Genomic DNA, 20788 nt, shown 5'->3' with positions numbered 1-20788 from the left:
TTTACAAGCCTAATCCTGCCTGCCTGTAAGGGAAACGCAATTTGCCCTTAGTTATAAAAGGGCACCTCAACGTGGAAACGAAAGTTTCTTTAGAAAACCTTTTAAAGGGCACTAAGGCAATTACCAGGAGCATTGGGGCAATTGCCTCCATGGAAGCCTACATTTACAACCCAAGGCAGTTTTCTAATTGAAAAGTATTTAAACCTTTTAAAGGGCACTAAGGCAATTACCAGGAGCATTGGGGCAATTGCCTCCATGAAAGCCTGCATTTACAACCCAAGGTAGTTTTCTAATTGAAAAGTATTTTCAAATTGTTTATTTTCAAAAAGATAGTGGAAAGAAAGATGGCTGTTCACAACAGGAGGAAAACAGTCTTTGATTTATTAGAAATCATTTTATTTTTTGAGCCAACAAATGTATTCCATTGAAGAAAATTGTATTCATAATCATGAGTATAAAGGCAGTTTCATGTTGATTTACTTTTGAGTTTTCCTTGGGCTGGAATTACCTTACTGAAAAGGTTTGATAACTGTATATCAAACATTATCTATACCCAATCTAATGTGCTGCGTTCTTGACGTAGGGTGGCGCTTTACAAATGCCCTATATGCGATATGTGTGTATGTTATCCCCATAGAAGTTAGGGGACCTATTTAAAGGAACACGTTGCCTTGGATCGGACGAGTTGGTCTTTAAAAAGCGTTGGAAACCGTTCGTTATGAAATGTATATGGTTAGAAAGATGTTCTAAAAGTAGAACATAAATATCCACACAATTGTCACTCAAAATTGCACGGTTTTCCTTTTACGTCGCGAACTATCATGGTCGGCCATTTATGGGAGTCAAAAATTTGGCTCCCATAAAAAGCCGATCGTGTTATTGGACGAGGTAAAAAGAAAACCTCGCAATTTCGAGGCATATTTGTGTAGATCATTGTATTCTACTTTTACATCACCTTTCTAGCCATATGCATTTTATAACAAACGGTCACAAAACGCTTTTCAAAGACCAACTCGACCGATCCAAGGCAACGTGTTCCTTTAAGCATCGAAGATGACATCCTAAAAAAATGTGTCATGGGTGATACACGAGATACGGAAATTTGATTGATCACGGTTTGAAAATGTTCTAAAACGTATTGTTAGTAATCAATTTTGTGTGTCTTGTGTGTCAAACATGACACATGTTTCAGGATCTCATTTATTGGTTCTGGAAGTAGGTCTAGGTCATTGTAAAAGTATATTAGTCTAGATTTGTCAACGGTAACTGTTCCAGGGATCAGTTACACCCCTAATGTTCCAGTCATGAACCATGTGTGTTTCCACAGAGTTATTAAACAGCCTGTTCATAGTTAGAGGAGTACATGTTCCCATTAGGGACTGCCAGTGTTCCCAATGGAACTACTGTCAGAGTTTCCCCTTGTTATCGAACACCCCTAATCTAGTTGGAGGGGTTTTCCTAAACATTCACAGACTAAACTTGATCTTTGTTTCCTCCAGTTTCTTTCAAACTCTGTTTTGTACCGTTACAGTACTCAATAATAGGTTGTACTCAAATACTTAACCTGTACTCCTGGAAAAGTACTCATGGGTTCTGCTGCCAACTAGTGTTCCGAAGACTCCCTTTGTCTTATACTCGGCTTCACAGTAAACTCGTTGTGCGAGTTAAGTACTTCTTACTCACATGAAAGTACTTGTACCAGTTACTCACACTTACAGTAAAGTACTTATTCATACTCACTGTATATTACTTGTAAGAGTTTCTCACACTAACATTAAAGTACTTGTAGTAGTTTTTAACACTCACTGTAAGGTACTTGTACGACTTACTCGCACTCATATGAAAGTGATTGTATGTGTTACTCACACTTACAGTAAAGTACTTATTCAAACTCACTGTATATTACTTGTAAGAGTTTCTCACACTAACATTAAAGTACTTGTAGTAGTTTTTAACACTCACTGTAAGGTACTTGTACGACTTACTCGCACTCATATGAAAGTGATTGTATGTGTTGCTCACACTTACAGTAAAGTATGAGTTGCCCACACTCACATGAAAGTACTTTAGGAGTTACTGATACTCGCAGTAAAGTGTTTGTAGGAGTTACTCACAGTCTCTGTAAAACTAATTTGTACAAGTTACTCACAGTCACGCTCACATGAAAGTACTTTTAGGAGTTACTCACACTCACAGCGGGGTACTTCCATTGCTGTTCTATAATTCCCTTTTCTTAAGACATTCTATGGAGGGTACTCAACTCGCTAGTCTAGTACACACTCCCATACTCCATGGAACATTCCAGTTGCATTGGACGGTTTTGAAGATTGGTTTGAATGACCAAGTACTTGTACATGTATTTATCAACAATTTGGTACCGTGGATCAGGTTCTGTCAATGCCAAGAACATTGAAACTGCCTACACTACCTGCAATGCTTGTCATTCTTATTTCTATATATATTTAAACTTCATTACAAATTTCAAATCTTATTCTTTCATAACTGCTCTTAAAGGCATTGGACCCTTTCGGTACAGAAACAAAAAAAAGTTCACAGATTTACAAATAACTTACAGGGTTTACAGAAGGCAGTGGTGAAAGACTTCTCTTGAAATATTATTCCATGAAATGCTTTACTTTTTGAGAAAACAGTAAAATAATATCAATTCTCGCTAACGAGAATTACAGATTTATTTTAAACACATGTCATGACACGGCGAAACGCGCGGATACAAGGGTGGGTTTTCCCGTTATTTTCTCCCCACTCCGATGACCGATTGAGCCTTAATTTTCACAGGTTTGTTTTTTGATATAGAAATTGTGATACTCGAAGTGTGGGCCTTGGACAATACTGTTTACCGAAAGGGTCCAATGACTTTAAAGGTGACATCTATTTCTGTTAATGCAAGTGGGCATTAAATTGAGTCACCATCCCAAAATGGTGCATATTTTCATTCTTAAATTGCTAACTTTTTACATTGTAAATATGAAAAAACAATCATATATTTTTTTATTTTAAAGCACTTTTTTTAAAGTAATATTTATGATTTTGTTAATCACAGTTTTTCAAAGATGTTGTGACACTTTGGTAATTCGTCAAAATAATGTGCCAGTCTCCATTTTGGACATTAAACCCCCCTCTGTTTTTTTCTCTCATTTTTTTTTTTTTTTTTTTTTTTGGGGGGGGGGGGATGGGTATTTACCCATGCTAACTTCTAATTTGTGATTACTGTTGAGCCTTTAATGTGATATGATTTCATCATATTTATATATTGTGTGAGATATTTAACATTTCTGTCTTTCTCAAAATTGGAAAGTCATCCTAGGCATAGGCCTACCATTCAAAAAGCAGAAAACACTGCTCAGAATAAAAAAAGAAGAGTGGGGCACAAATCATGTAAACTGTACATTTGGGCTATATCCTGTCTGTACTTACCAAATCGTTGTGCTTGTCGGCCATATGAAATTAAAGGCCCACTGGTGTTGCTTTTGGACCAGTTTTGTCTTTAAAGGGAAGGTACACGTTTGGTAATTACTCCGCAAAATATTAACTTTAAACCTGACTTGGTAAGCATTGGAGAGCTCTTGATAGTATAAAACATTGTGGGAAACGACTCCCTCTGAAGTAACATAGTTTTTGAGAAAGAGGTAATTTCTCACTAAAATATTAAAAGACTTCTAGCTAGAAGTCTTTTAGTCTTATCTGAAAGCACACAAATTCGTCCAACAAGGGTGTTTTTTCTTTCATCATTCTCTCGCAACTTCGATGACCCAAATTTTTCACAGGCTTGTTATTTTATGCTTATGATGGGATACACCAAGTGAGAACACTGGTCTTTGACAATTACCAAACATGTACAATGCCTTTAAAGAAATAACACTGCATTGTATCTGTACAGAAAATCAATTTTAGGGACCAAAACAGACGAGATGACAATGTTGGCCTATTCAGGTTGTCATTTTAGCTTCCTGTGTAACTCATTGCCATAATGATTGTGTTCAGATGCGAGGAACACTTTTGTTGTTGGAAAATGAAATTGTTGCACGCTCCGAGGCAGGAAATTCAAATTACTAGTACTTCAAATTTGATGAAGAGTACGCATGAAACGAACAAGCTTTCGTATGTTTTTGACAGTGTTGATGTATGACTTAGCACTCTGTTCTGGTCCTTTCTCTAATTTCCACCATGCACAGTTTAAAATCTATTCTTGTTAATCGTCTTTAAAAGTACAGTCAATATATATAATTTTGTTTTTGTTCAACGAATACGGTGTTTAGAACTTAAAAGTAGAAACATGACAACGGAGTGTCTGTGTGTATACTAAATCATAATATATAATGTTTTAGTGTCTTAGTCTAACTTTTGAATACTAAAAACTCTTGTATGTATATATGGTCATATTTATGTATTTTGTTATAACAATATACTCATTAATATTTCTGATGAATAAATTGTTTTATTTCAAAATTATTTTCACGTATGTTTTAGTCCATGTCGTCCAACTCGTTATCCAGGCCACTGTTTCTAGGGTAGGGTCATCGTTTGGTTTTTGAAAACGTACTAGCAATGCTTAATTATAGGCAAAATAGAAAACAAAAAGAAGATACAGTAACGACACCTTTGACAATTTCAACTGAAGACGGTGTCTACTTGCTGAAAACACAGGTAAAAAACTATATTACTTCAAAAGGGAATCCTTTCTCAAAATATGTTATAGTATCAAGATATGCAGTGCTTCTCACCAGTTAAGTTTGTATAGTCTTTTTTCGAGTAGTTTAATACCAATCTATAGGTGACCCTTACTTTAAAACACTGCATTATGTTGGCAGACACCAATATTACCAAAATGCAATGCCTTTGAGTCTGCCTTGGTTCCTTCAAACATATTCAGCCTGGGTATACAATAATATAATGTAAAAAGAAAGAGAGCGAAACGATTTTATTCAGTCATTAATGAGAACATTTAATGAGGTAAAAAGCCAGCCATCGACTGCAAACAAAAACGCGGTTTACGAAACAATAGTCATGCCCCGATTCGCTAAATTATTACAAAGATAAACATTGTTATATAGAATCCTGATTTACAATGCTGGCAATTACCAATAGTGTACCTTCCCTTTAATGATGCCGGGACGTGAATTGAACAAATATGATGTAAAACTATTTCGAGTGAGATTTAAAGGGGCCATGTCGTCTCAATGCAAAAAGAATAGTCACCCAATAGGAATTCAATTTTTGAGACATATCACAACTTTTTGGGACATTAAACTGATACCTTTTTACATCACCAAGTGATATTTTCCAAAATGCTTTAATATATCGAATGCTGCTGTAGGCTTTTAACCAAAAACTCCTATTACTTTTAAATTCAAGAGTCATTTCAAAACGTATACCTTCTCTTGAAAAAAAAACCATTAAATGATCTTACCCTAAAAACTTCCTACATACAAAATTAACCTGAATACTTTCTGGATCTGATCTCATTTTAACGAGAATAAACATTGGTTTAATAATGGTCGTCTCTATACGAACCGAACTATCTAATTTAAGTTTTTGTTGTAAAACTATTAACAAACCGTTTTTAAACGCTCAACATTTTTACATGCAATGTTATGTACACGTTGGTGGCAATTTAGCATACCGTGGTATATTACGAATTGGTTAAACAAACAAAGAAAATGTGTTTTTTTTAAGCTGACGTGAATATTTAGATGCTTATTTACATAGCTCATCGGCAGAACATTCTCTAATCCGAAAGCACAATGTGTCTTGTTTAGTGTACAGAATAAAAATACTTTTAATATTAAAAAATAGCAAAATAACACCAAAAATACACCGTCATCATTGCCATCCAAACCATCTTCAACAATTATTATCTGAAACAATATTATTACAAAATACCAGTTGTTTTTACTCTGCGTTGAAAATATGAACAACCCTCTACACTCTCTGTGCAAAAATTTCAAAAGGCCACTGAAATTATAAAATTCATTGAATGCACCAAATTGTCGGTTTTTATTTCAATTTACAAAGATCTCTTCTAACTCGACTCAAGTTTGACTAGACTGGGCCCCTGTCTTTATTCACGAGCCTCGAAGTGTGACGTCAGTGATGTTCAGGCTAAATTTCGACGAACTCGTGACGTGGGTACACACGCCCTCTTGCGTTTGCTGGTTATTGCCCTTTTGGCGATACCATCGCAGGAACCATAGGGCATTATTCCAGACAACTTGATTCTTCCACCTTACAGTGGCGACAAAATTCGCACAACGTTGGTCGTGTAAACGTCAATTGTTCCCGGTGAATGCTAGACTTGACTCAAGTCCCAATCCCGTGAGAGTCCTTTTATTTTCAGTCCCATATCTTCTATACATCAGAAAACTCACCCAACCTGTGCCGCGGGACCACCATACATTTTGACGGCGGATAATAGTACCTCTAACACGAGAACGGGACTTGAATCAAGTCTAGGTGAATGCACGACCATGCACACACATCTTTACCATGCACTAAATTTACAAACTTGGCCTTCAGTAATTTTTTGTTGTACAATATATAACCAAGAGAAATGTTAAATATTACCACCTCCTGGGTATAGTAGACCATGACACTTTATTAGTTACAGTTTTACTAAAAAAAATGAAAACACTATTTGATCCAAATTACATATTTCTCTTCATGAAATTTCAGAAGTTTCATCCTGCAATACCTCTTATGGTACTGTGAGAGACGTGAAAATGTTTCAACCCAGTTTGTATTATATACATGCCAAGTGTTCCTAACGTTTATATAGTAAGGTCCAGTTTTTTCAATGATGTGTTATTAATTTTAAAACCCAGATACAGTTTGACTTGAAGCCACTGTTTGTCCAATGAAGGGATGTGGCTGACACTGATTACAACTGCCGCACACCCGATCGTAAAGTGTTCCCCCTTAAAACAGTATCAACATCAAGCATTATCGCGTAGACCTATACAGCCAGCCTATTGACTGGACAGAATGCTTAATCCTAAAGTCCTGTGGGTAACTCTTCATCTTCCTCCGTCTCCGCAGCCTGGGCAGGGCACAACAATGTCTCTCGCGCTTGAATCTTGTCCCATTTCTTATGGTAGCCATCTTTCCACGCCGACACTAAGTTATCCCGGTCGACTACCAGCTGCGTCTCGCCCGTTTCCGAGTCGTACCGCCGGTTACCAGTGATGACGTACTGACTACCTGTTTTCAGGGATGGACACTTACAGACGTTGGGGACCCAGATGTACTCCCGCCGTCCGAGAGGTACTGTGTTCTTGTAGGTCTGCAGGATTGTGGCGTCAAAGCGAGTTTGTCCGTTCTCGATTGTTTTGCTCGTAATCTCCACGTGAAGGACTGTGACCAAAATACATAAATAATATAATTATTTTGAATAATGAAGCGGTCTGGTAAAGGAGGATTTTTTTGGCTACTTGTCATGTTGCGACGTCCGCACAGAGGGTGTCAATTTGATTACCAGAACGGCAAAAACAAACGACGAAAACTCAAAATACATTTGTACGACGAATGACAGAGGGCGGCTTTACAACAAAACGCTCCTTGTGTTGACGAGCGTGTTTCTTTAATGATGATGGGATAGCAAAGCATGATGAGTTTGTTTCGTTTGTTTAAATAAGAGGAGAACAACAAAATCCAAGTTTAGAAAGAAAACCACTGGACAATCAGTAAGACGACAACAATAATTCCGAAGAGTTACAAATGCGTGAATTCGTGTTAGACTTACCAAAGTCGTTCTCACAAAAATGACTAGTTCGTGATCCGCGAACCTTTCTGCACTTGGGACATCTCGCTGAAAATAAGCAGAAATTGAATAATTAATTTGTCATCAACCATGCCAACAGAAACTTGATATAGATGATACATCCACAGAAAACCGTATCGGATTATTAAAGACCACATTCCAAAATAGCAGTCAAATGTAGGATTCGAACTGCCTCTAGTTACAGGGCAATGTCGGTGTTAAGTTGGTAAGAAACTGCTCTAGATTTGCAAAGGTCGTGGGTTCGAACCCCGCGCAAGTGATATGCCGTTGATTTGTTTTCACAAAACTCGGGAAAATCCTGACTGAATGTACAGTGCTAACACACATCGGTGTATGTGGATAAAAACATCTGCATTCAGTACTGTGTTTGTTCTCTGTATACAAAGGTTTAGCTCTGTATAAAAAGGTTTAGCTTTTGTTTGCAAGATAACACTTCTCAGTGTAGTTTTCCAAACTATTAATTGAAAGTACAAAAAAATAGTTGAAATGTCGTTTTTACCTTTGTTGCGGTCTTTCCTGTTCTTATCCTTCTTCTTGCCCCGTTCCTTCTTGGGCTTCTTCTTGGTTTCGCTGGCCTGACCCTCTTCGTCTTCCCCCTCATCCATCTCTCCTTGAGACATGCTGGAGTTGGCTGAAGTTACGGACTCGGGTTTAGTGTCCGAATCGGTCTGCTCCGAGGGTCGACCCTGTCCATCTGTCAATAAAGAAAAAAATTGTAAACAAATTGTGACAAAGTTGTAATAACTCAGAGGAATTTGGAATTTAACTTAAATATTTTTCTGTTAAAATTGTGTTTTATTTTCTTCTCCTTTCTATACAGTTGGTTGTTTTTCATTGTTATTGGATAACAATATTTAATTCAAGCTAACAGTTCATTTGCCCATTCGAAGAGAAAACCTGAATGTCTGCGGTGGCAACATAAAAGGAAGATGGTTGGAGCATATTAATCTAATGGCATATAAAATGGCTTCATTCGTGCCTGAAGCCTTCTCAGATCAATTTATTGTTATGAAATTTTTTATTTTCTCTTTCTAAAAGATTACATATCAAAGGGTGTGGTTTTTAACAATGTTTTATAATTATTAGCAGCTGTCCAGTGTTCTTTACCAAGTAAATGTTTATGTTCATTACTCTTCAAATTAATTACCAAAGATAATACCATCCCTTAAATCAAGCTTCTGCAGCAAAGTCTATACTTGGCATAAGTGAGCATGTAAATCTTACCGACAAGGATATCATCTGACAGCAACTGATCCTTCCCGGTGTTACGGCCATGTTTCTGAGGCGGCATCCAGTACTCATACTCCACGCCGGGGTTCTTCTCCCTGAAGATGATCTATCATGAGAACAAGGATGAGAGAACGAGTTAGCTACCCGCTGTGGTTTGCACAAACGACAACACTGTGATTTTAATGATCTCTGGACCCCCTCCCCCATGGATGACACGCTGACTGCGATTCTAGTAACCTAGGCGTTGCCCAAACTCTCACACTTCTTATGTTCTCATTTCTAAATATTGAGAAGCTCATATCCCTTCCTTTTATTTTTCCATGAATATCAGACAGCCTGTGTTTGTGCATTTATATTCCTAATAAAATGGTTCCTCGAGTCCCTAGGGTGGATTTCAAAAAGAGTTAAGACCATTCTTGTCTCGAGTTAGGACTCGTCCTAACTTATGACTAGTCCTAAGGTAGGACTTTCGTGGTTCATCAAAAAGTTATCTCGAAACATAAATAAATATTGTTTAAGTTTGCTTGCCAGCTATTCACTCATTGATGAAGTACACAGCTACAATCACGGGTACACTTTTTGTAACAAAGACACCCAATGAACAACATTAATCTTGAGTAACTCTTTGCAGATCTTGTATTTGACAAACTCAAACGAGTTGTATCCATCATTGACACATCTGTATATCAATAACACTGCTCATCATTGGCTTTCAACATTTGTTTCACAAAAAAGGTGTAGGCCTACCCATGTTCTTTTTGTCCTATATAATTCGATTTTTTTTTTTTACAACACCGATTGATCAACTTATATTGACAACTTATAATATTGACAACTTGACCGATCGACTGGCTGATCTAATATTGGTCAGTGGCCTAGATGTATTGGTTATGTATTGGCCTACCATGACTTCCAGGATCTTGTCTGTTGGTCCGTCAATCTTGACGTCCTCTGAGCCGTTCCGATGACGTTGGTACACGATGGTGGTACCCACCCCCTCATAGTCTCCTGGCCAATCAATGATCCAATCACCGTTCAGGATGAAATCACCCGATTCATCTTTCAAAGCTTGACAATTGTAACACAAAAAGATGATATTTAAGATCTTGATGGTGCGAAGATGGCTATAAGAATGCGAAGTGTTTCTCAGATTGCAATGATTTTGAATCCCCAATATAGAACCACATCCTCAACATGTGTATGGCTTAGTCTATTTTGTTTAGTTATTTGTTGTATGAATAGAAGTTAAAACAAACAAACAAACAAACAAACAAACAAACAAACAAACAAACAAACAAACAAACATTCCTTTGAAGAAAGAAATAGTTTCTCAAAATGATATCATCAACAGCTGGAATTCTTTCTAAACCAAGTAAGTTTGCATGGTCATTTTATGGTCTTTGTACATGCAATCTATATAAACTGGGGTGTTAAAGCTGTTCTGCCTATTAACAATTGGTGTTATCCATTATGTTGGGGAAAAAACATGGTGTAAATTTTAACTACCCGGTTTTTGCAGTGTAATTCGTCAGTTCACGATACAAATAGGGGCTATAGGAATGGGATAATCCTGTTATAAGTTTTAATAATTACCAATATAATTGAGTGAACTCTTGTCCTTTATCCTGATATTATTTGCTCCAGCAGGGATCATGATGATACGGTTGTAGGTGTAAAATCCTAAAGAAGGGATGGAAAAAACATGTTTATTAGTATATTTTGGTGAAATAAGCAAAGGTATAATGTTCGTCCACGCCATTGTCGATACACAAGCCGGGCTGGTTGATGGACGACCGAATGTTAGTACGAAATTTAATCGTGTTAATTTAATTGAGTCAAAATTAACATAATTATTCGATTTTTTTTTTAATCTGTGACTAGGCCCTCTCTGTTGTTTTTCTTTCATTTTATGGTTTTTCAATAGTTTTCCAACCTTGGTTTGCAAAAGCTCAGGCTGTGAGTTTTGTTATTCTTAGTTTAAAATACGTTTCGTTTTGAAATTGCCAGTCGGTGTTCATATAAAATGATGTAACTAAACTGAATGCTATACTCGAGTTTACTGTAAACATTATACATAGCGCCCCCAAATACTCGAGACCCCATATCCAATTTGCATAAATGACGCGCGGGTCGGACAAACTTCTTCCACAGGTGCAAGAACAATAGAGACACATTCCGATTGCTAACATGCATGTACTCCATGTAATACTAATTGTATACACACACAACATTCAGTCCGCCATTGCTCGCTTTATTGTTATAGCTGTTGAACGTCTCGCAGACGGGTTGTCGCACTATCTTTGGAAAAGAACCAAGGAATTGGGCCATCAAGACTACCAAAACAGACACGAAAAACTTGTGAACTAGAGTAGTCGTGTGTGGAGTAAAGATTTTCACAATTCAGGACGGTTCGACAGGAAGTATGGGTCAAACTTGCTGGATGGTTTCGTCTGACTTTTGGTCCTTGATCGTACTTTGTGACGTCTCATTGCAAAGGTATAAACTGGCATCAGGAAAGCCATGATTGTATCTCCCTATATTACATCTGAAGGAGTTCCGTGGACCCAACAGGTGAAGATCAAGAAGCTAGGCGCCTACTTGGTAAGTCAGTTGATGAAATTAATTTATATATTCTCAGGAGACCTGGCGTTTTTTACCCACAGCTAAAAATGTTACGTAGTTACAAATGATTCAAGACATTATAACAGTTTTAAGGTGTGCGGTGCACGCTCGTGTAAAAACGCAATCTGCTGTCATATCCGACTGTCGTTGAAAACTCAAGAGTCATGTAGATCGTACGTGCAGCCGGAAATGTAAGATAATTTTAGAATAATGTATGGTGGTTGTTACCTCATCATATACACCTTATAAACTGTAAAAGTTGTTTGTGATTTTATCTATCTATAAGCTTTTGCTCATTGTCCTGTTTTGAAACGTTTTACATAAAAGCAACCTCATTCCTAACTAAGTACTAGTCCTAGGAGATATGAAAAACGTATAGCTAGTCCTAAGTTAGGATGAGTAACTCGTCCTAACTCGAGATAAGACTGGTCTTAACTCTTTGTGAAATCCACCCCTGCATTTAAAAATATGTAGCATATTTGAGATTTATAACAAATGTTTGTAACTTTATCTCTCTCAAGCTTTTGCTCGATGTCTTGTGTATAAGGGTAGGACCTAATTTTGGACAGTTTTACAGTAAAAAGCAACTTCATCCCATTTTATAAATTCTGCCCCAGTAAATATACATAATATTTTGGTATGATTGATTGATGGAAATGCAATGCTGTAAAAGTGTTTTTGTAATTTTGTCTCGCTTTTTCGCGCTGTCCTGTAAATGAGTATGGTTTCGAAAGTTTTAAAGTAAAGCAAGATAAGTCCTCAGTCATGGGACAGCGTTTTGTGAGTACAGTCGGCATGTCACCGTCTAGTGACTGCAGAGCGAACAATAAGACGGAAACAGCTCCTGAGTTGAGATGCTCTTTTGCATCTTCTTATCTTCACAATGAAATATTTCAACACTTTACATCCCAAAGCTATGAGAAAGAAGAAGAACAAACATCTCATAAGAAACTAGTCTGGTCTGGGCTCGAGTTTACCCGTAACTAGCTGCACATTTTTTTAACAAACCGAACACGTGCTCATGGGATTTGCAGAAAATTGCGATTAAAGGACATCAATTCGAACCATATGCATGTTCGAAATACCAAGGGACTTTCGATGATGATGTTTTTTTGATGGTGACAGTGCATCACGGGTCGCTTAACAGAGACCGACATGTCCACACCCAACACTGTGAAATGTCAGTCAATCAGCCCCCCAATGTGCTTATATCCACACGCCCAAGATCATAATCGTTGTAGAGCGAACAACACATGGGGGTGCAACAGGAAGATTGCGTTTATTTGACGGCTTTATGTTGTTATATTTGTATTACAGGAACATGAATATTGTTACAAGGTAGTACTTTGTTTGCTGTGTCATACATTTTTCTGCAGCGCGCAAAGTTGATTTCCCAAAGACATTTTCCAAGATCACTGCAGCTGGAGTGGCAAAGGGTGCCACAATACATTGGGCTTGCTTTAAGGAAATATGGAAGTGCACCGGTACCTTGTAACCCTCATCCATCAATGCTTGTAAATTGAAGCAGTATAAACAGGCTTGAATAATTCCATGTAAACTCATGATTGCATTTATGAAAATCTAAGGATAATTAATAGTCGCAATGTAGGCTACTGTCTGGGAGATAATTAAGCTGATAATCAGAGCCAATTTATTTAATAAAGCCTGTTATCATCAAAAACGATCTAAGCACATACAATTTGGTCTATAAGTAAATGGTTACCAGACAAAATTCCATAAAATTAGTATTGTTGCAACTGGTGCCCAATTCATTCTTTGCTCAGCAAAGAAACTTATTAAGCACAATTTTCTGCTTAACATGAAATTGGGCACAGAAGCGAATTATTTATATGCTATGATACGTTAATGTCGACATAACCTATAAGCATCTCAAGACTCGGACCCCCCCCCCCCCACCACCACCCCAAATTTAAAACATGCAAGCTAACAAGCAAAGTCATTCTCGCGTAACGACAACAAGACCCATGAGGGGATTTCTATCCAGTCATCACTATGAGTGAAGTTTTTCTTAATTTGAATTCACGATGAACACAAACCGATAACAATATACAGAGAGAAACAGGTAGTCTGATACTAACCAGTAGATGGATATTCCTCAGAGTACGTCTTGTGTACGTGTCCACATGTCTGGTTCCGGCCTCCGCAGACCCCGCACGAGTCAAAGGACGAGGTGGAGTTCAGAGCGCCATCGCATCCAACGGTCTATAAAAAATTGAGACAATAATTAAAGTTGGTTCAAATTAGTTCTAGATGCTGTATGAACCGTACCTTTTTTATGTTTACTTGTTTTTTTAGCTACACGCAAGACGCAGATTTTCAGCCTTTTACCTTGACTCACTTGAAAGAATCTGTACAAATTAAACATATTTATCACATTGCACGCTGCGGAATGTTTTTTTTTATATAAATTTCCTTATGAAGTATACCACGTGTGCAAAAAATGTACTTTTCAAAAAGTCGTCGCACTGTTTTCCTTCCAAGGTCACTTTTACCAAATTATATGCAACATTCCAGAATCAGTATCACATTTTACAACAAAAATGTGATAACCAATGTTGACAACTTTCGAACGAAAACGAACATTATTTAAATGACGTTCTCATTGACAACTGTTTTCGGGAGCAGATGTATATCATTGTGCACAACATGTGGTGTGATCCACATGATTAACCAGAGTGCCTTAACATTTTATGTCCCACTTTTCACTTTAATCATTGGGCCGAACAGTACAATATTTACAATCATGTTCCCCTGGTGTAAGATAAACTGTAAGTTTTTCTTCAGGGCTGGTTTTCCCAAGGAAATTAAGTCACTTGTATTCCTCAAAGACTTGCTGTAATTGCTCTCTTCGGAAAACCAAAATTAAGCCGACATGTGTCTCCTTGAGAAAAAAAGTACCACTGACATGAAGTATAGTTCAACACATGGGCGGTAACGAACTCTATGCGCTCTGAGCGGTTCGGGGCCAACTGAGCATGCTATTTGAAAAACTCTATCAGCACTGGCCTAGTTTATGTCATTCGGCATTTAGCAATCGACTACTGACGTGACAAAGGGCATGACGAAAGCCAGTGTGTTATGAAAATATAATAAAAGCATTATGATTTCTCCGGTGCTGGCATCGAGTTCGGTTGTGATTCACGTGTCCGTTAATGTCAACCGCAATCAAGGAGCAATCTTTTAAAGGCGGCCTGTCATATACGCAAATATAGTCAGCAGAAAAAGCAGTAAATTTTTATTAGACTGTGCAACATCATAACCTGCCCTACTTATTAATTTTCGTATTTGTGTTTTTATTTGTCAAGAGAGTGGAGCTAAATTGATTCTCGTTACAACTCTGTAGCATTTTGTGATTGGGTCCAGAACCTTCTAGTCTGTTGTGACGGAGTCTAGAACCCTGTAGTATTTTGTGATTGGGTCCAGAACCTTCTAGTCTGTTGTGACGGAGTCTAGAACCCTGTAGCATTTTGTGATTGGGTCCAGAACCTTCTAGTCTGTTGTGACGGAGTCTAGAACCCTGTAGTATTTTGTGATTGGGTCCAGAACCTTCTAGTCTGTTGTGACGGAGTCTAGAACCCTGTAGTATTTTGTGATTGGGTCCAGAACCTTCTAGTCTGTTGTGACGGAGTCTAGAACCCTGTAGCATTTTGTGACGGGGACCAGAGCACTGTAGTAATTTGTTACGGGGAGCTGAAGTTTGCAATTTGCATGCGACACATTTCTGGTCGTGTGAACTATGCCTTTCGATTGCCCCCCCCCCTAATATCCAATCAATTGATTAATATCCAATCGATTGATTAATATCCAATTAATTGATTAATATCCAATCAATTGATTAATATCCAATCGATTGATTAATATCCAATTAATTGATTAATATCCAATCAATTGATTAATATCCAATTAATTGTGCAACAAGTGTGTTTTTTCTTTTATTATTTTCTTGCAACTTCTAGTTGAGGATACTGGTCTTTGACGCCACGGTGTCCAGTGCCTTTAGAATAATTATACTCGGTGTGTTTACGACGGTTTCACTAAACAGAAGTGTTCAATATACCGTCATTTGACTGAAATAACCGTATTACTAAACAGAAGTGTTCAATATACCGTCATTTGACTGTAATAACCGTATTACTAAACAGAAGTGTTCAATATACCGTCATTTGACTGTAATAACTCTATTACTAAACAGAAGTGTTCAATATACCGTCATTTGACTGTAATAACCGTATTACTAAACAGAAGTGTTCAATATACCGTCATTTGACTGTAATAACCGTATTACTAAACAGAAGTGTTCAATATACCGTCATTTGACTGTAATAACCGTATTACTAAACAGAAGTGTTCAATATACCGTCATTTGACTGTAATAACTCTATTACTAAACAAAAGTTTTCAATATACCGTCATTTGACTGTAATAACTCTATTACTAAACAGAAGTGTTCATTATACCGTCATTTGACTGTAATAACCGTATTACTAAACAGAAGTGTTCAATATACCGTCATTTGACTGTAATAACCGTATTACTAAACAGAAGTGTTCAATATAACGTCATTTGACTGTAATAACCGAATCGCACCTGGCATTTCCCGTCGATGCACATGTCCGGTGAGCCCTTACGGCATCGAGTCCCGTCGAGGGCATGGTCGAAATTGAAGACATATTGCCCATCAGATGTCTGACACACCAGGTCGCACTCATTCTTACTCCCTGTCACACAGAAACACAATGGGGAAAATGGAAAAAGGCAAGTTAGTAGACAAAATAGTTTGCTTTTGTTGTGTGCTTTTCATTGTCACTCTAATTCAAACCGTACAGCAATGTGTATTGTCATTTATAAATTGACCAAACCCATCACACACACAACCCCAAAGAACGACTCTAGAGTAGGCACATGCAACTGGGGCAGTCGGATACCCATTAACAGTATTACAGTTGAGCTCACCAAGTTTGACTCTGCTGACCACCCCAGCCCCCCTCCCCCCCCCCCCGTGATATAGATGCACATTTTATCAAGGTATTTTTGAACACATACTTTGCGCAATGACTGAAGCATAATTCATTATGTACCATGTGTACCAGCCATGGGTCCCACTATTATATTATTGGTATCTCCATTTCCATACACAGTTTTTGAGTTAACAAAATATAAAAATTCGGGATTCTTGTATTTCCAACTTAACATTGAAACTGTCTGTTGGTGGAGAGAACCGTGGGGAACACTGTTCATTTCTATTCCTGGTTTATTTGAAATATGTCGACTGAGAAACAAGTGTCCTTCCACACAGCAAACAATGGGAGACTTTGAACACTTTAAGGTGACCGCAACCATCACGGCAAACTTCCAATGTTCACGTAGTTCTGGGCATGCGCAGATTTCCCAGAACAATGGTTTTACTTGGTAAGTTTGCTGCCACCAAGCGTACATTAACGTCGTCATTTAAAAAAGTTGTGACTTTGTGCTTGTCTGGTGCACTGCATGGTGTAAGACAAAGTGCCGTGCTCAAAACAACCGCTAACTGCAACTCAAAACCCGCGTGCAAACCAGCCATCATCAATATTTTTAAGTTTTATAAAGAACCAGTTTTCGATCAATGTGAAATATTCTAATCAGTACAATAGGTCACCCCTTTCTTTGGATTTATATAGTCATAAATATGCCATGAAGTACCTCAAACCCCGTCAGGATATGAAGCATAGCGTAATGATTATACCTGCATGGATGACAAAGGACAAACAGCAGGGACCTTCTTCCACCAATGGACCGATAGCACGATGTACTATTCATTACTCAAGGATTAAGGGGCCTATATGTTGAATTGCCTGGATGAAGTTCTTTATCTATCAATCTGTAACTTGTCATAATGGATCAAATAATCGTGTCAATATGTGGGACCCATCAATGAGGCAGCTGCGATCACCAATATACTCCCCCAAGGCTAAGGTAGGCATTGGGACTATGCCTGAGTATTGTTAAGTGGGTCATAGTCATACATTCGAAGGATTATAAGTTTGTAAATGGGGGAACATTAATGTCATGGTTGATTATTGGAACTGTGCCCTTCGGTCCAATGAAAATGCATTCGATGGTGCATTATATAGCGATGCCAAGGAAGTTTGGGGGCTGTGATGTGGTACATGAAAACTCTTTCCCAGGTACGAAGGAGCGACATGCAAGTCATTTTTCGTCAATGGCGTATAATGACTTGAAACTTTACACATGGTGGAGGTATACTTGGGTGAGGTTTGCGGTAACACCGTGTGGAAATCTCTTTTGGGTAGTGGCGGCGTACAGCTTGCCAGTGACTGATCATTACGAACACCAATCTGCCAGGGTTGGTTGGCCCGATCTGTGGTGGCACTGCAGAGGGGTGCAATACTCATAGTGAGAGGGGTGCAACAACACACAAACAATGAAATCTTACCACCTTCCAAAGGCACCCACTCAACAAGAGGCTTCTCGTTATAGATAGCGCACTGCATCTCCCTGAAATCCTGAGTCCCAGTTGGACACGGCTGCGGCAATCGATCGCAATAAAAAGAGAAGAAGAAAATGTTATACTTTTTTTAGTGGCTGATATAATGAAACAGGAAAGAGAACACTGATGAGAAATCAAATATTTGATTGTACTCTTGTCCACTCACCCTATGTTTTTCTCTGCCATAAATAAATAAGTAACACTATCGATCCCATAATGACCCTTTGTTCGGCAAAGTAAGGGAGTAGTGGTGGCTCTGAGAAGAGCCGGTTGGTTCTGTTTGACTTTTCGATCAGTGTGCTCTGACTGTCTTCTGGAGAAAAAGTTTTACTCATCGTGTCCTTTCTACAACAAAGCGTTGACGTCATTGTGACTTAAGAAGCTTTGAGTGTTACAAAATCAGTGAACGAATCTGTGTTTTAAAGCTTACCTTTTAACATGCATCTTCGAGGAGTATTTCATCAGTACACACCAGTTGCTATACTACTTCCGTCTTACGGAAATAGTATTTTCAGTCCCAGACAACAAGTAAAGGAGGAACAAAATGGGTGCATCTCAACAACAAAGAGGCATTCAAAACCAGCCCCTCAACCCAGAGGAGGGTCACAATGTGTGGGATTTCTGTGTGTTTTCAGACAGGGATAAATGGCAACAAATGGAGCACATTTCCCCTTGTCTGGCACCTAACACAGACCACAGGCAAATTATTGTCGATTCAAGCAAATGAAAATGGTAATTTTTACCTTTGTGTTACAAGATCTGTACTGTCTGCTCTCTCCATCACACATCGGCATTCCAGCCATGTAATTCGCTGGTATTCTACAAAAAATAAACATGTATTATTAGTAACAAGGGCTCTTTCTTACAGTGGTTCTTGGTTGGCGAGAAAGGTTTTCGAATGATGGCATACGCTTTCTTTTGTGAATCGAGTGTCAACTGGAATACTCTTTTAATATTTCACCTTCACTACTTGTCGATATCTTTCACTGTACCATGTGCATGTTTACAATCCTGTTGAGCCATAACATTATAAGTCAGATTGGTGTCTGGGTGTCCTTCGGACACACTGTTTTATATTTGACACCCCGCTGTATCTGTCATTTACACGTATATATTGCAAGTGTACCATTTGTACAGTCACCCAGTTTTTAAATTCACAGCAAATGTGGACACCCTTTTACCAAATCATGGCTAAAACAAAACCTTGCGTTGAGCTGCAAATGGCTTTGGAGATGTTGCGTGACACAGACTTTCGGACAATTTTTTAAGTATATGTAAGACTTTGCAATTAAGGTTAAAAGTAAAGTCCAAAAGATATTGTAATTAATTGTTCACCTGGTCATACAGTGCCTTGTCCTAAACTTCGCTCCACCGTCACACGACCGAGAGCATTCGGACCAGTCGCCCCATCGAGACCAGACGCTGAAGCTCTTATCTCGGGCCCCCTTGAGCCCTCTCCTACGCCGGACATTATTCAGTTTGATCAAATCCTGCAAAGCAACATCATGAAGAAATTACCCTCATTTAAAAACTATAATCACCGCATCCTTTAATTCATCACCTATGCATCACTGTAATCGAAATTTATTGGGACACCTTGCATTCCTGGGCGTCTAAAGTTCCCCTAGACGGCCCGCCCCTGGTCGTCAAGACACCGGTACAACTCCCTGGGACCCGAACCTCTTCCCTCATGAACTGATTTATTTCAGTGATGCAGCACTTTCTGAAAGGAGACCCTGTTTTCAATCGCATTGTCTTACGCAAATCTTTGGTAACATTTCATGTCAGAGTTGTCACTTTGACGGAAGCTCACCTTTTCACCTAACGTTAATTTATGTCATCGCATTGTTTCAAACTGTCACTGGGTTCTTTGCACGAGGGTGTTGATTCGTCATGTTGTCAAATTTTAATATGAAACTTACGACTTGGCGTTGGGAACAATTCGTTTCTCTTTCCTTTTTTTACTGAAACCGTATTTTCTTCTCTTCTGGGGTGATATAGCCTGGACCTTTTTGGTATGATGGGAATCGTTAGTCATTATTGCTCATGGCATACAGGGAACGTAACAGTGGACAGAATGGTCATCAGCGGTCCATTGTCATTCTTAGATTTAAAAAAGTTAAAATAAATATGGTGGTTGCGTTGATTAAATGGTGGGTGTGAACGTACAAGTCTGCTTTAACAAGTTGTGTGTGAAATGCAAAGTTGCATCCCCTTAAGAAGACCACTCTGCCAATCCAAGGTTGTCGTAAACGTGGGTGTGATCCCTGGCTTACTGACTACACGGCAGTTAATGGCGATGGAAGGGCTTTCTGACTGCCGACACCCCAAACAAAGATTTTGACAAAAATAGGAAGACCGCTGCATTATGGCTATAGATAGCTCAGTTTGTAGAGCGCCAGTACGTTAACCTGGAGGTCACGGGTTCAAGTCACGCTCCAAATCATTTCTCTTTGTTCGGCCCAGTATTATTCAACATTTGTACCCACAGTCAGTTTATCATGTGGTTTATTACTTGATATTATTATGAAGAATACTGATTTATTCTCAAGTTGAAGTTGAGTTTTCAAACCACGTTTGCACTTAAGTATTGTGATCAAAAACGCATTTGTAAAAAGCTAGAAGTAAGTTTA

The 20788-nt window shown here is 38.3% G+C and overlaps 1 protein-coding gene across 3 annotated transcripts in view; it reads right to left on the bottom strand.

Annotated features, from left to right (window-relative positions):
* Nucleotides 1–4943: 4943 nt before the first annotated feature.
* The window catches only part of LOC139941709 (ADAMTS-like protein 5), a 113073-nt gene continuing 97228 nt past the window's right edge, over nucleotides 4944–20788 (bottom strand). For 2 of the 3 annotated variants that reach the window (XM_071938319.1, XM_071938318.1), the window contains 11 exons: nucleotides 19491–19645; nucleotides 18899–18974; nucleotides 18102–18192; nucleotides 16256–16386; nucleotides 13747–13870; nucleotides 10619–10705; nucleotides 9930–10093; nucleotides 9020–9131; nucleotides 8295–8489; nucleotides 7757–7822; nucleotides 4944–7368 (listed from right to left, as the gene is read on the bottom strand). In XM_071938319.1, the coding sequence (XP_071794420.1) occupies nucleotides 7010–7368; nucleotides 7757–7822; nucleotides 8295–8489; nucleotides 9020–9131; nucleotides 9930–10093; nucleotides 10619–10705; nucleotides 13747–13870; nucleotides 16256–16386; nucleotides 18102–18192; nucleotides 18899–18974; nucleotides 19491–19645 (1560 nt within the window). In that variant the 3' untranslated portion in view covers nucleotides 4944–7009. The remainder of the gene's footprint in view (nucleotides 7369–7756; nucleotides 7823–8294; nucleotides 8490–9019; nucleotides 9132–9929; nucleotides 10094–10618; nucleotides 10706–13746; nucleotides 13871–16255; nucleotides 16387–18101; nucleotides 18193–18898; nucleotides 18975–19490; nucleotides 19646–20788) is intronic. The other variant, XM_071938320.1, reaches the window with a different exon arrangement.

This window comes from Asterias amurensis, chromosome 9 (genome assembly GCF_032118995.1).
Source record: "Asterias amurensis chromosome 9, ASM3211899v1".
NCBI lineage: Eukaryota > Metazoa > Echinodermata > Asteroidea > Forcipulatida > Asteriidae > Asterias > Asterias amurensis.
The sequence above is the reverse complement of the archived record's forward strand: the minus strand, read 5'-3'. Positions and strand labels throughout refer to the sequence as shown.